Source organism: Thunnus maccoyii, chromosome 4 (assembly GCF_910596095.1).
Source record: "Thunnus maccoyii chromosome 4, fThuMac1.1, whole genome shotgun sequence".
Classification (NCBI taxonomy): domain Eukaryota; kingdom Metazoa; phylum Chordata; class Actinopteri; order Scombriformes; family Scombridae; genus Thunnus; species Thunnus maccoyii.
In genome coordinates this window covers 14,156,981-14,169,406 of record NC_056536.1, presented here as the reverse complement: position 1 = coordinate 14,169,406, position 12,426 = coordinate 14,156,981, and the positions used below count along the sequence as shown (strand labels likewise).

Here is a 12,426-nt window from a genome sequence, read left to right as displayed (position 1 = left end):
TGAGATGCAAAAAAGTGAGATGCAACATCCCCGCCGCACTGGGCTTTTCTTTTCGTCTTAGCAAGCCAAACAAAAACCTCAGTACCATAGAATGCCAGTCGACCAGTGGCTGTGTTCTTGCCCATCTTGTTCTCTGCCACACACTCGTACGCTCCCGTATCGTCCTGCTGGAAGCTGGGGATCTCTAGCACAGCGTTGGAGTACTTCATTTTGACTTTGCTGGGGAAGGGAACTCCATTTGCCCTCTTCCAGGTGATCTCTGGGACAGGGCTGCAAGAGAAAGAGGAAGCAGAGATTCTGATTTAGTTCCTTTGAAGTTTTTCAGATTGTCACTCAGGTTGCAGGTGTGTCTGTAATAATCCTGCAATAAAGTGTTTGATGGAGCTTAAAGCTTATTCACAGTACTTTTTTTTCCGGATGAATGGGTTAGAGTTAAGCCAATCCAGCAACAAAATAAGCCGACTCACATGGTTTTCAGACCAATCACGACCTGGTGCTACACTCTAAGAAATATAATTGCCACAGTAACTTTACTATATAGAAATCCTGGGGTTCCTCATCTGGAATGAAAGACAGCAGAAGATTGAAAACATGCTTCAAGGAATCCAGCTTACTTCCCAAGGGCGAAACACTCCAGCGTAACTGTTGATCCTTTTGCGGAGGGTACATTGTCTGGGAAATTAACTTCTATTTTCGGCTCGTATTCACCCATCACTCCTATGAAGAGCAAGCACAAGAACTTGCTCAGTCTTCCATTATTCATGACTTACAAGCAATATGGCTTGCATTATGGACCAAACAATAGCACTGCAAAGCTAACAGAGGAGAAATAGAAGACACATGAGCAAACATTCTCTCATGGGTAAACTCAAAGCAGTACATCACTTAAGTGTGCAGTCACCAGAGTGCAGAGAAATACCAGCAAGGAATAATCTAAATCTCTTCTTGGTGGAATAGACAAGAGTATGTTTGAAATCTTGTTTTTTTCAGCTTGTCTGAGTGTTTATGTATTATTTTAAAGCTTGAGTGGGCAGTTCACCCATCTCTGGTATTTCATTGTTTGTATCAGTATTCAGTGAAGACACTCAGGACCAGGATCAGAAAGTGATGCGATGGGATTTAAATTTATGCAGCTACATGTACAGTACACTGAGTGGAAACTAACTGGTTGCGCCACCGGAACACTCAATGTAATGGTCCAGTGACGTACGGCTTATGTTTAATTCATTTCAAAGGCGATCTTTATGCACGCTTTCTATGAAAGCACAACAGAGAGGGAGCAGAACAACAGGCCATCGAGAACCCGCCTGCGAATTCATGTGAAAGCACAGGGCAAAGCTTTTAAAGGGAATGCGAATTATAAAGAAAGCTAAGTCAGCAAAGAAGAGATTTGGATGCTTTGTTTGCTGCCCTACATTGAGGAGAAACTATTTACTTACAGGCATTAGCACTCTGTGATTCAACTACAGTGCAACACGGCAGGCTAAAGAGCACTCATGCTAGAACGATGATTAAAGCCACCTTGAAAGGAAAGGTTCTTAATACATGGCTGAAAGGCATATTTGTCACATCACGGTCATAAGCTGGGTCTTACCATCTGTCCTGAGGATCAGAGACGTAGGTGAGCTATGAACTTTGCCCTTTGTGATGCTGTTCATCACTACACAAGTGTAGTTACCCACATCAGAGGGCTCCACCTTGGCAATGTAAAGGTTTCCCGTCTGCTGGGAGACGAAACGTCGATTGTCTTGCTGAACAAAGTACGGGTACTCATTGAAGACCCATGCATAAGTAAGGTCTGGAAGATAAATATGGATGCATATCAGACGAGTAAAGATGCACATCAGCCAGTCGTGGAAAAAACACCCCACTAGAACTTTACATAACTTCAGCGTTGAGGTTATTTGGAGGTTAGGATGAAGGCTAGAGAGTTTACCTCCTGAGGAAGTGGGCGTTCCACAAAGCAACACCACTCCTTGTCCCTCTCGGACTGATACCGCGCTTCTGGTATGGACTTTGAAATGATCTAAGTCTGAGGGAGGAAAAAAAAAAAATGAAAAGAGAGATCACTGCAGGATCTCACATAACAGAGTGGAACAGAGCAGTAAAAGCTTTCAGCAAGACACTGACATAAATCCGTAAGGAAATTGTCATGAGAATTGCACTTCTGCCTGAGAGAGAGAGAGAAATAGAGAGAAAGAGTTAGAAGAGAGCTTGTTCTAAGTACATACACAGGGGGTTGTAAAGTATTGAACTTATAAACCGAAAAGCAGTGCAGAAAGTTTAACCAGGACCTAAAATACTTTATCCACTGATGAGTTTTTCCTTGTCTGTAATGTTTAACATTGCCTATGTCCGAACTTAAGCCACAGCAACCTTCACTTACTAATATCCTGTAATGTCACATCCAATTAATGCTGAGACAAAACACACTCAAAACCACATAAAACATTTCAAGATAACAATGACGAACTACAAAATACTGCATATGTTTTACAATGTGTGTTATCTGTGAAAGAGTCAGGATCACAAAATATACATATACATATTTTCCCACTTAACACTAAAGCTATCTAGCCAGGTAATATCCTGCAATTACTTTTCAATAGGAACTATTTTCATTTGAAGGTAATAAAGCAAAACTCTAATCAGTGAGGTGTCTGGAAGATCAGTTCTAACCACAACATTATTTCTGAAATAAAGACTCTTTGTTGTTGAGTTTTTTTAAAATGTCATTTTTCCTCATTTTGGGTGCCACAAATCAGCACTAGTCTCAGCAGCACATGTCTCAAAAGCTTGTAGAATAAAACCCCAAAAATATCCGCATGTCCAGATAGCATCAAGAGTAGGTGTGAAAAGATGTTTTTTCGTGATCTGCATGAAAAGAACCCTTAATGAATAGCACATGAATAGAAAGTATTCATTTCGTTATTCAGATGTTTGCTGGTTTCACTACCATGGATATATGATTTGAAAGATATCAGCTTATATACAGTCTTACTTCTGTTTTGTGATAATGCAGCTGTAATATACTGTAAGTCAATGTTTGCACTCTTAAATATTTATATGTAGCTTTTCTCCATTTGCATTATTCCTATCCTATTTTGTTCCAGTTAAAGTAAATGTTGGTTCCTTCAGGCTTCAGTCTTTTTTATTAACATATTCTTCAAACACTTTGGCAATTAGTTTGATTGCTTTATCCCAGACTACATTCAATGAAACACCATTCACTTTTGATCAAACTAAGTAAAGCAAAGTGAACTAGTCATTCTTAGTTTGCATTCATGCTTGAAGTGACCAGTAATAAGCAAAGAACAGTCATCGCACTCAAACTGCTCCCTTGCTACTTTAACATTTAATGTAGATTCACACCAATGTCACAGCACTCAAAATAAATATTGCAAATATCGCCCACGCAATTCAGTGTGCGTCTGCATTATTTGCTAAGTGCTGTTACACTTCAATGCCATTTCTTAGTAAAATGACTATAACTTACAGGCAAACTGCAGACTTGCTCTCCTGCTGAGGATCGCTCCTACAGTGTTGTAGGCCATACACTGGTACATCCCTACATCCTGGTAACGGTCCAGACTGCTTATAATGAGGTTGCCCCCAGACAGACGCCGCCGGCGATCCAGATCCAGATTTATGAGAGTCCCATTCAAAGACCATCTGTGAGGGCAAAGACACCATCAGTCCCTGGCAAAATGCACTGTCCATTTCTTTCTACCAACCAAGGTGGTCTGACAGGAGGTGAGTGGAGAACACAACTCACTGTAGTAACTCACTTGAAGTAAGAATAATATAATGTGTATTCGCACTGGCGTCGAGGAATTCACAGGCTTGACATGTTCAGCGTGAAGTTAAAGGTCATGACATTAATTCTTTTCCTGCAGTGCTTCAACTTTCCTGACAAACAAAGATACATACAAAAGTATTTTGTAAAGCTATAGAGGAACTTGGAGAGGACAGTTGATAAATGTGTGCACACCTGTCTCAAGTAATATAAAAGTATATTGATGAGCATTTGAATGGCCTCTGTAGTCGTACTTACATTTATCTTTACAGCACCACATTCTTGTCAGCTGTCATTTTTATTAAATAACTGCACATTTATCATATTCTGCAAGTGTTTCATAATTGTTTGTATACTTCTTGGTCCCTGTAATCCAACTATATCATTGCTGTGATCCACAATGTTGCAGTGGTGTTATTGGTTGTGTGTTTATATAACACTCAAAACCCAAATGTTTTATTTATATAGTATTTATGTGTTTTTATTCATCTTTTCTCTATTTGCTGCTGCAGCTAACCCGTTTCCCCACAGGGATCATTAAAGTTTAATCTTAGAGTATCGTAAACAAAGCTGTCCTCTGCCATTTAAGGGAAGCAGAAGACAAAGGTTTTAGAAGACATTCTCAGTATTATGATAGATAGATTATACATACATAATGTGACATTATTCCACTTCTGACTTCTCATTATGACAAAACGTTAGCATTTGGCAAGATGTAACAGTGGGTTGATGCAACAAAGGATACCTTTTATGCTCCTTTTCACCTTCTATTACATCCTTCTCACGCTTAACAGGCGTGGGAATTTAAAAGAAAAGAATTCTTTTGCAAGGCAGGTTGAGATTGCGCTATCAAATAAATGAAGCACCTAAAAGAACTCTTAAAAACACGAGGTTAATTCATTGATTTAAACAAGTCCCATTATTCAGCAAGAAAATATATTCTTTCTCTGCTACCACAACACTCTATCTCTTTTTAAATGCTGTTTAAAATTGGAGCACTGACGGGTTCAAGGACAGAGCACTTTTCAAGAATGTTCCATCATTTTTCTTAAAGCATAGAAAATAACGCTTTCTTTCCTTCAGCCACATTCTTCTATTCTGCTTTCCTTAAGTGGAAATCAAAGACATAAAGGCCATGATGGTCAACCTTCCAAAAGCTTTCAAGTTTAAAATAATTTCTTAAAGAATGAACCCAAACCATTGAATGTTGATGAATGCTTACTGCCATATTCTAGACACTTGTACTCAATACCTGTATTTTGTGTGCATTTAGATGAAATCTACAAGTATTTAACACTATACAGTTCAAGAGGCTGTCTGTACCTAAAAGGTTGGATCAACCAGTGATACACGCTTGTCTGTGTTTAAGTCTGTGCATCCACTCGCATGCATTCAACTCTTTATCCCTGAGTCACTATTTTCACCTCTTTTTGACCTGCTCTGAAGTGCCACTGCTGCTTAGTGGTGCCCTGAATGTTGGGCAGGTGATTGAATAACAACTCCAAACTGAATTACTCTGCTCGAAACTCATTTTGTGAACACATGTTATCTGACCATCTGACCACAGAGAAACTCAAGTATTCCAGATCATCCTGCAGTCCAGAGCCACAGGCTTCAAACCTCAGGTCGAGTAAAGGTTAGTCAAGTCACCTTCTGTTTAGATTTCAAAATCTCATACTGCATTACTTTTATGACCCGATTTGGAGAAGATGTTTTTCCATATAAGATGTAGCTTTCTCCCATGACTAGTGTGCGTATTGTGGAAGCCTCATCTCTTTCAGTGAGTGACAGGACTGGCAGAGGAAAGGAAAAGAGAGAAAAGAGAAGTAGGGGGAGGGAGCAGCGTGAGCCCATTTACACTTCAAGAGAGGAGGCAGAGAGGTGCTGAGGGCATGCAGAGCCTAGCACAACCAGCTTGACAAGACACCACGTTAAACATGCTCATCTCACCTTTAATCAGTACATGGAAATACCTGGTCTTAGGCGGGGAATGTGAAAAGCCTGAAATAATGAGCATACGTACTCCACACCACTATCATTGAGCTCATCTGTGCTGGCTGTGCTGCAGTAATTCCACTGTTGAACGCCAAAGACACTTGTAATCAGTGCCTGTTGGTGCCAACTGGTGTCTAGCAACCTGCATTGGTCTCATGGTGTTTTATAAGAGGGGACCATCATTAAGATGCTACACGTGTGTCGCTAAGATACTGTCTGGCGAGACAAGAGGCAGATTGGCGGCGTGTTAGTCAATATGAATTAGCAAAGCCGTTGTGACGTCACTGCGCTGAGTGTCTATGCATTTAAGTCTAATTTAGAGAGCATTAATAGGGGAGCAAACACCTTCCCATGCCAAATGAAAAATATAATCTTGGAATTTACAAATCCTTATTTACTGTAAATGACTGAAATGTATATCTATGTATATGCTGTCAGTTTTGAAAGATTTACACCAGAGGTTTTAAAAGAAGCAGATCATTTAAAACTGATTTTCACACACACAAAGAGGCTGTTATGTTTCCTGCACTGATCACAGTACTTTACATTGAACAAGGTCCTCTTGTGACATTGACAGCTCAGAATACACTTTCACACTTTCAGAAAAATAGACTGAAAGTGCAAGTGAGCCGTTGATTACGCGTCCATACAAAAAAAGCGATAAATGATGATGGTGTTTTTGCTTGAAATCAACTTTCTTACTAAACTAACAGTTTTTGTGCTGCAATTTATATTTTTATAATCAGGGTTTCACACAAATTTTGTTGATTTGTAAATCAGATTTTCACTACAGTAAACATAAATGGACCAATTAAAAAATAAAAAGCTAAAATAATGTGCCGCATCTTTATCTGAATACTTACACACACACCTTAATGTGAACGTGCTTGTACCTGTACTGAAGAGGTGTGGCTCCCTTAGCATCACAAGTCAGAGTAGCCTCTTCCTCTATGGAGTCCACAGGAATGAATAAGTCACCTGGCTCCATCCGCCATCTTGGACCATGGTACGATCCACTGTCCAGACAATCTGCCAGAGAAACAGTGACAGCCTGAACATTAACGGCTGAAAAATGCTCCATTTTTGATAAGGCCCAGCCTCCATAATTCTATGTTGTTCTGGAGGAAATAAGATATTTGGGCTTAACGGGGAGCAATTTTTCAAAATGGGGAGGATGGACATTACCAAACATGGGAAATGACTCAATACGTTGCACATTATCTTCAGGTGTTAAAAAGTACAGGCTCTTCCAAATGAATAAATTGGACACCTGAAAACGTATCACAGGACCGTATTATTATTCATGTCACTCTGAAATGTTGCAACATCTTATATGTACTCCTACTAGTACAGCATGAACTTAAGATACACATAGTTTTTTTTAAATTTAATATGAGTGGTTTGTTCCTTATTGGTAAATTCATTCATTAATTGGTAAATTATTGTACATTACACATATGTCAAAAAAGCTGTGAATTCAGTGGAGCAATCATTGATCTGTGTTCTCAGTGAACATTAACACTATGATAAACATTATTAACAAACACATCTTTGCATGATGAAAAGGAGTCTTTGCTCTGTGTTTTGTGTTGCTCCAATTCTCCAATAAGTGCCAAATAAAAGAGTATAAAAAAAACAGGAAAACAACATCAGATGTTGCTCCACTAGGTTACAATCAGAGGGGAGTGAAGAGGAAGATCGAGCGCATTGTGTCTCTGTTGTGAATGGAAGTCAATACTGAGGAGTGTTCCTTTAAACCGGGGCCATCCTATCATCTCTGACACTGACATGATTTTCGGCTCTTTAGCTATCATCCCGCAACTGTAAACGTCCAAACGTGAAAGAATCATTACTCATATAAAAAGGTGGTTCACCTGCCAGACAGTCGATGATTGATAACAGTAGAAGCTGTTTCCACGGCAACGTCATCTTTGGCAGCCAAGGGCAAATGAGACTTTCATCCAATAAGCTTTGAAATGGCACTCGTGTTCTCTGAGAGAGGGGAGCTTGACCTGTTGGAATGAGAATTTAGTTGTAAAATACCAAACCCTAACATTTTTATCCCACTTTCAATATGGTGCCTTTTAATTGCCTGTCAGGAGGAGAGAGAGGAAGTGTAAGTTTTGGTGGAATAGTGGAATATAATAAAGTATAATAGTGATAAAATTGGATGTGGAATTTGGTACAGGATGCATCTTGTTTCATCAGTTCATTCTCACATTTCCAATTAAGTGAAGATCCAGGCGGTGTCACTTTGTGCCCTGTGATGTGGCCAACTTGCACCCAGAGATGTCTGAGGGTGATACCAGAGGCATATGGGAGGAAGCCCATGCCAATCTATTACAGGAGCGACCAACGCCCAGGCTCATCCTTCACTTGGACGGATTCACTCTCTGGCTGCCTGAGGAGACTTGGACCTGGGAATTGGGTGCCATCCAATCAATTAGATTCACCCACAGCAGCATGTGTCTCCCCACATGCTGGGGTGAATCAAGACTGCCTGATGAGGAAGCCATTCCACCCAGGTCCATAATCAAGGGCAAGTGTCTGTCTGCTTGTAGCATGTGTTGCAAATTGCGATGCACCCGCTTCTTGCAGGAGGAGACTGAGCGAGTAATGATACAATTATGAAATGTCAAACATACACACAACAGAGAACCTGCAATAACGCAGCAGTTAGGTGAGCAGTCACACGTTCACATGTGCAGACTACATGCAGATCTGTGTACATTAGAAGGAACCTGCATGAAGACATGCGCATAGAATACCTGGTCTGCACACACAGAAACACACAGAAAACACACATTTCTTCAAGAGGTGTTCAAGATATATTAAGGGCAGAGACAGATAATAACACCAATCTGCTAAATGTCACACAACCCCCACACACCTACACACCAAACTCACTTTCTCACTGTGTACAACACACACGACACCCTGCCTCCACACACACACAGACACTCACTTTCCATTTAGAAGACATAAGCCGTGATATGCGGCTCATTTGTGGCCTAATCCCGGGGCGAGCCTGGTTCAGAGCGCTACTTATGGAGGGTCTAATTGTTTGTCAGCTGCCTGGATGTCAAATCAGACACGTGGGGTCTCAGCCAGGATTTTCTTCCCTACCTTTCATGTTTGCTCGGTCCTTTTTGTTCACCCAAAGTCTGCAAAATGGGATTGGTACGCTTCCTCTCAAGTAGAGTCCTGCATGCCATACCTCAGTGATAGGCCCACAGTGTGCAAACTGCTGGCACCTCAGGACTGTGGATTGGTGTGTGGAAGGTACAGTGGGTATTACACTACTGTCGACTTTGCATGTTATGGTTTGCATTTGTAATGGGGTTTTGTTAGGGATGGCACCGTGTAACAGCTGATGCCATGTGTTCCTTTTTTTTTTTAATGCAGCTCTAATAAATCATTTACAAATGCTAAATACAGAATCCTGTCAGTGATATTACCCAGGAGCAGATCACTCAGTGATTCACATGTACACAAGCATGTATCTGCGCTCGCACACACACACGCACACACACACACACACTCTTACACACACTCACACACACACTCATGCACTTTCTCACCTTGCACTAAACACAGTAATGGTGCTAACGACGATGGTGATAGAAGGGGGTGAGAAAGCTTTACTGGGTGAATCACTCAATCAAGGAGGATACCTTCCTGAACCAACACACCTCTGGGTTAACTGACATGAAAAAAAAAAACAATGTATAATGACGATATCTAGCACCTCCATCACACTCCACCTGCATCCAAGTAACAGGCTGGTTGAACAAATAGCCCAGCTGGAAGAGTGGGAGTGTACTTACTTTGAAGGCCTGAGCTGCATTCATCACAGATATTCCAGCTGACATCTTGGCATACCAGTATGCAATTACCTGGTGAGTATTGCAGGGTATAAATGGTGTGTGCACCTTTTTCACCTACAGTATCTTTGAAAGCACAATCCCAGTCGCTGCCACAACACTCTCAAGGTTTGCTTAAGAAACATATTTGGATAGTCCTCGATATCACCTGAATACATTTATGGTTTCTTAGTGCTCAGCCTGCACATAAAAGCACCATACTGTACATGCAAGTCCACCCAAGATGTGTTGGTGTTAGCCTACAGCAACACATTTCAGACAGTGAGGTGAAGTGAAGCTGGGCTGCAGTGTGGCATCACACCAGGTAGGCACCATAGTAGCAGTTAAAAGGCTAAAATACCACCATGTGACTCATGTAAGTGCACACGTACATCACTTTGACAAAGAAAAGCGTGACTGAGCCACAAAGCAACTCCTGATTATATGAAGAAGTGCCTGTTTCTGCATGCATGCCTCTCCTAAATCAGACTACTCTGTGTGGAGGAATTGGCTGCAGTTGGGAGGGCGCGTTGTTCCTGCTTAAAACAAACAATTATTATTATTATCAAACAGGCTATGGCAGTAGGAACTGATGAGCCAATTCGGGATAGTAGACAAGACAGGCCGACATGTGAGCCTGTTAGACTGAATAAATATTTCAGCATATAAATATCACTATGTAAATAATTTAGCTTTCTGTATTTGTGCACGTTCGCAAATGCCAAGCGCGCTCATGGGGTGTATTTTATTTTATTTTATTTTATTTTTGTCTTACCTCTTATCTTGAAATATCTTGAGACCAGCGGGAACCAAATTCAGCCCTCACAGAAAAAGCGACAAATTGATCCTCCATGGAAACCTTGTTAGGAAAATTTCGGTCACAATCGCAAGGTCGTTCATACAGGTGAAATTGAGCCGGTGGTCAGTCAGAGATAACGGGTAGCGCAGGAGGCATAAACACACGCGTTTCATATCGCTGTTCTCCCCCTTCTCCTCCACTCCCCATCACAAAAACACACACACACACACACACACAGGCACACACACACTCACACACACACACACGCGCGCGCACACACACACACAAACAACACCCACGTTGTTTTCTGTGCAGAATCACATTTAAATCATCCCCCAGTCAAGAGGCACGACTCTCGCCTCTCAAATCAAACGCGCGCAGGTCTGGAAATGGGCTTGAAAAGGAATCTTGCAGAGGTGATTTATTATGCGCATCAAGTCAGCTCCCCCTGCGAGGAAGAAGTGGGCTGCACGGCGGCGAGGACGGAACAGCCAGAACCAACAGCGTCGGGATGGGAAGGTGCGGGAGGGAGGAAGACGCACCTGGCGGAGAACTGCGCCCCCCTGCGTCATACCACAAAATTGCCATGAAACTGTGAGCCTGAACGGTTATCATCAGCTAGTAGGGGAACATGGGGGCAGGTGCGGTTTTTCAAAGCATTTCTTACAAATTTAGAAAACAAAAATCACCAGAAAACTGCTATTTTTAAATGTCTGTAGGCCTATATCTTAGTTACACAACTTTGAAGGTCGTCTTTGCCCACATGCGGTTTATTTTATAATATTGTATTGTATGTATTGTGATTTACTATGATGTGATTTAAGCAACCTGTGAAGCTGAAGGCAAATTTCCACATTTATAGACAATAAAGATCACTATTAGATTAGATAAAGATTATGTTATTATCATTGCCATCAAACGTATCCATAGTTTACATCAGAAAATACTTAGAGTACACTGTTATATTGACAACATGGCTAAAGCATTTTGACTACCATGTTTGCAAAACATGACACACTGACATTTTTGAGAGATAAACTAAGAATTTTGAGCAAGTTAAGGGTGTTTGCAGGTAATCCATCGTGTGGTGCAGAGAAATGCATGTTCTGTTTTGCAAATGTTAAGGATGATTCGAGGAATGTACCAAAGCAACTGAGAAAAACTGTAATCTAAATGCATGTTGCATACAGCCAAGACCCACAGAACTGCAAACTATACACTATATGATGACACATTCATAAAAGTAAAATATTAAAGCTGCAGTAAGCAATGCTTAACCACTAGTGAGCAATTCCCTAAACATTCATAAATTAATCATCAGTACAAAATCTGACCAACTGTGTTAGAGTTTGGTTCTTTGATTTAAAAAAAGAAAAGAAAAACACACCTTTGTACATAAAGACATAAAAAGTCAACTATGACTCCAAAGAAGTAATTTGAAACTTCTGATCAGAGATTAAAGTCGATTCAGTCGGCCTAATCATGGGTGGAGGAAATAAATCCATCAGGTGTTTAAAGTTTAGTTTTCTGGCTCGGTGTCAGAAATACTGCGCAACAATCAAACTTGTTTTCTGAATTGCAGTGATAAAGCATACAGAATTTACTACAGCTCTGATTCACGACTGACTTTTTCTCAACAGCAGTGGCTCAACAATAGTGGCTCATTTGTTTTGAATCATTTGCAATATCAATGCCACTGAGAAAACATGTTTTCTTAGAAAGCACCAATGGGACAAGTTGAAAGCAAACAAAATAATTTAACCTTGGTTATAGTTTTACTGCACTGTAGTAGGTATTATCTGAGAGTATAGACAGAAAATGCTACAAACATTTGTCAGATTCTTAGCCGGATCACTACAGTAGGGCGGCCCTACACAACAAAAGGCTGCCCAAAAAGTCTGTCACTGACTGACTGAGTCACTGACTGAGTGATGAAGTTACACCATTTGTCGGCCGAAGTTAAGTATCCCAGA

General features: G+C 40.8%; 1 protein-coding gene across 3 annotated transcripts in view; it reads right to left on the bottom strand.

Annotated features, from left to right (window-relative positions):
- Positions 1-10,949, bottom strand: part of cntn3a.2 (contactin 3a, tandem duplicate 2) — a 40,863-nt gene extending 29,914 nt beyond the window's left edge. Inside the window, exons 1-10 of one of the 3 annotated variants that reach the window (XM_042409770.1) lie at positions 10,430-10,949; positions 8,918-9,687; positions 8,011-8,208; positions 7,666-7,803; positions 6,685-6,820; positions 3,497-3,672; positions 1,937-2,032; positions 1,595-1,798; positions 615-717; positions 86-270 (exon numbers count right to left, since the gene is read on the bottom strand). In XM_042409770.1, coding sequence (XP_042265704.1) covers positions 86-270; positions 615-717; positions 1,595-1,798; positions 1,937-2,032; positions 3,497-3,672; positions 6,685-6,820; positions 7,666-7,803; positions 8,011-8,122 — 1,150 coding nt within the window. In that variant the 5' untranslated portion in view covers positions 8,123-8,208; positions 8,918-9,687; positions 10,430-10,949. The remainder of the gene's footprint in view (positions 1-85; positions 271-614; positions 718-1,594; positions 1,799-1,936; positions 2,033-3,496; positions 3,673-6,684; positions 6,821-7,665; positions 7,804-8,010; positions 8,209-8,917; positions 9,688-10,429) is intronic. The other 2 variants (XM_042409771.1, XM_042409773.1) reach the window with 2 other exon arrangements.
- Between the last annotated feature and the right edge of the window lie 1,477 nt (positions 10,950-12,426).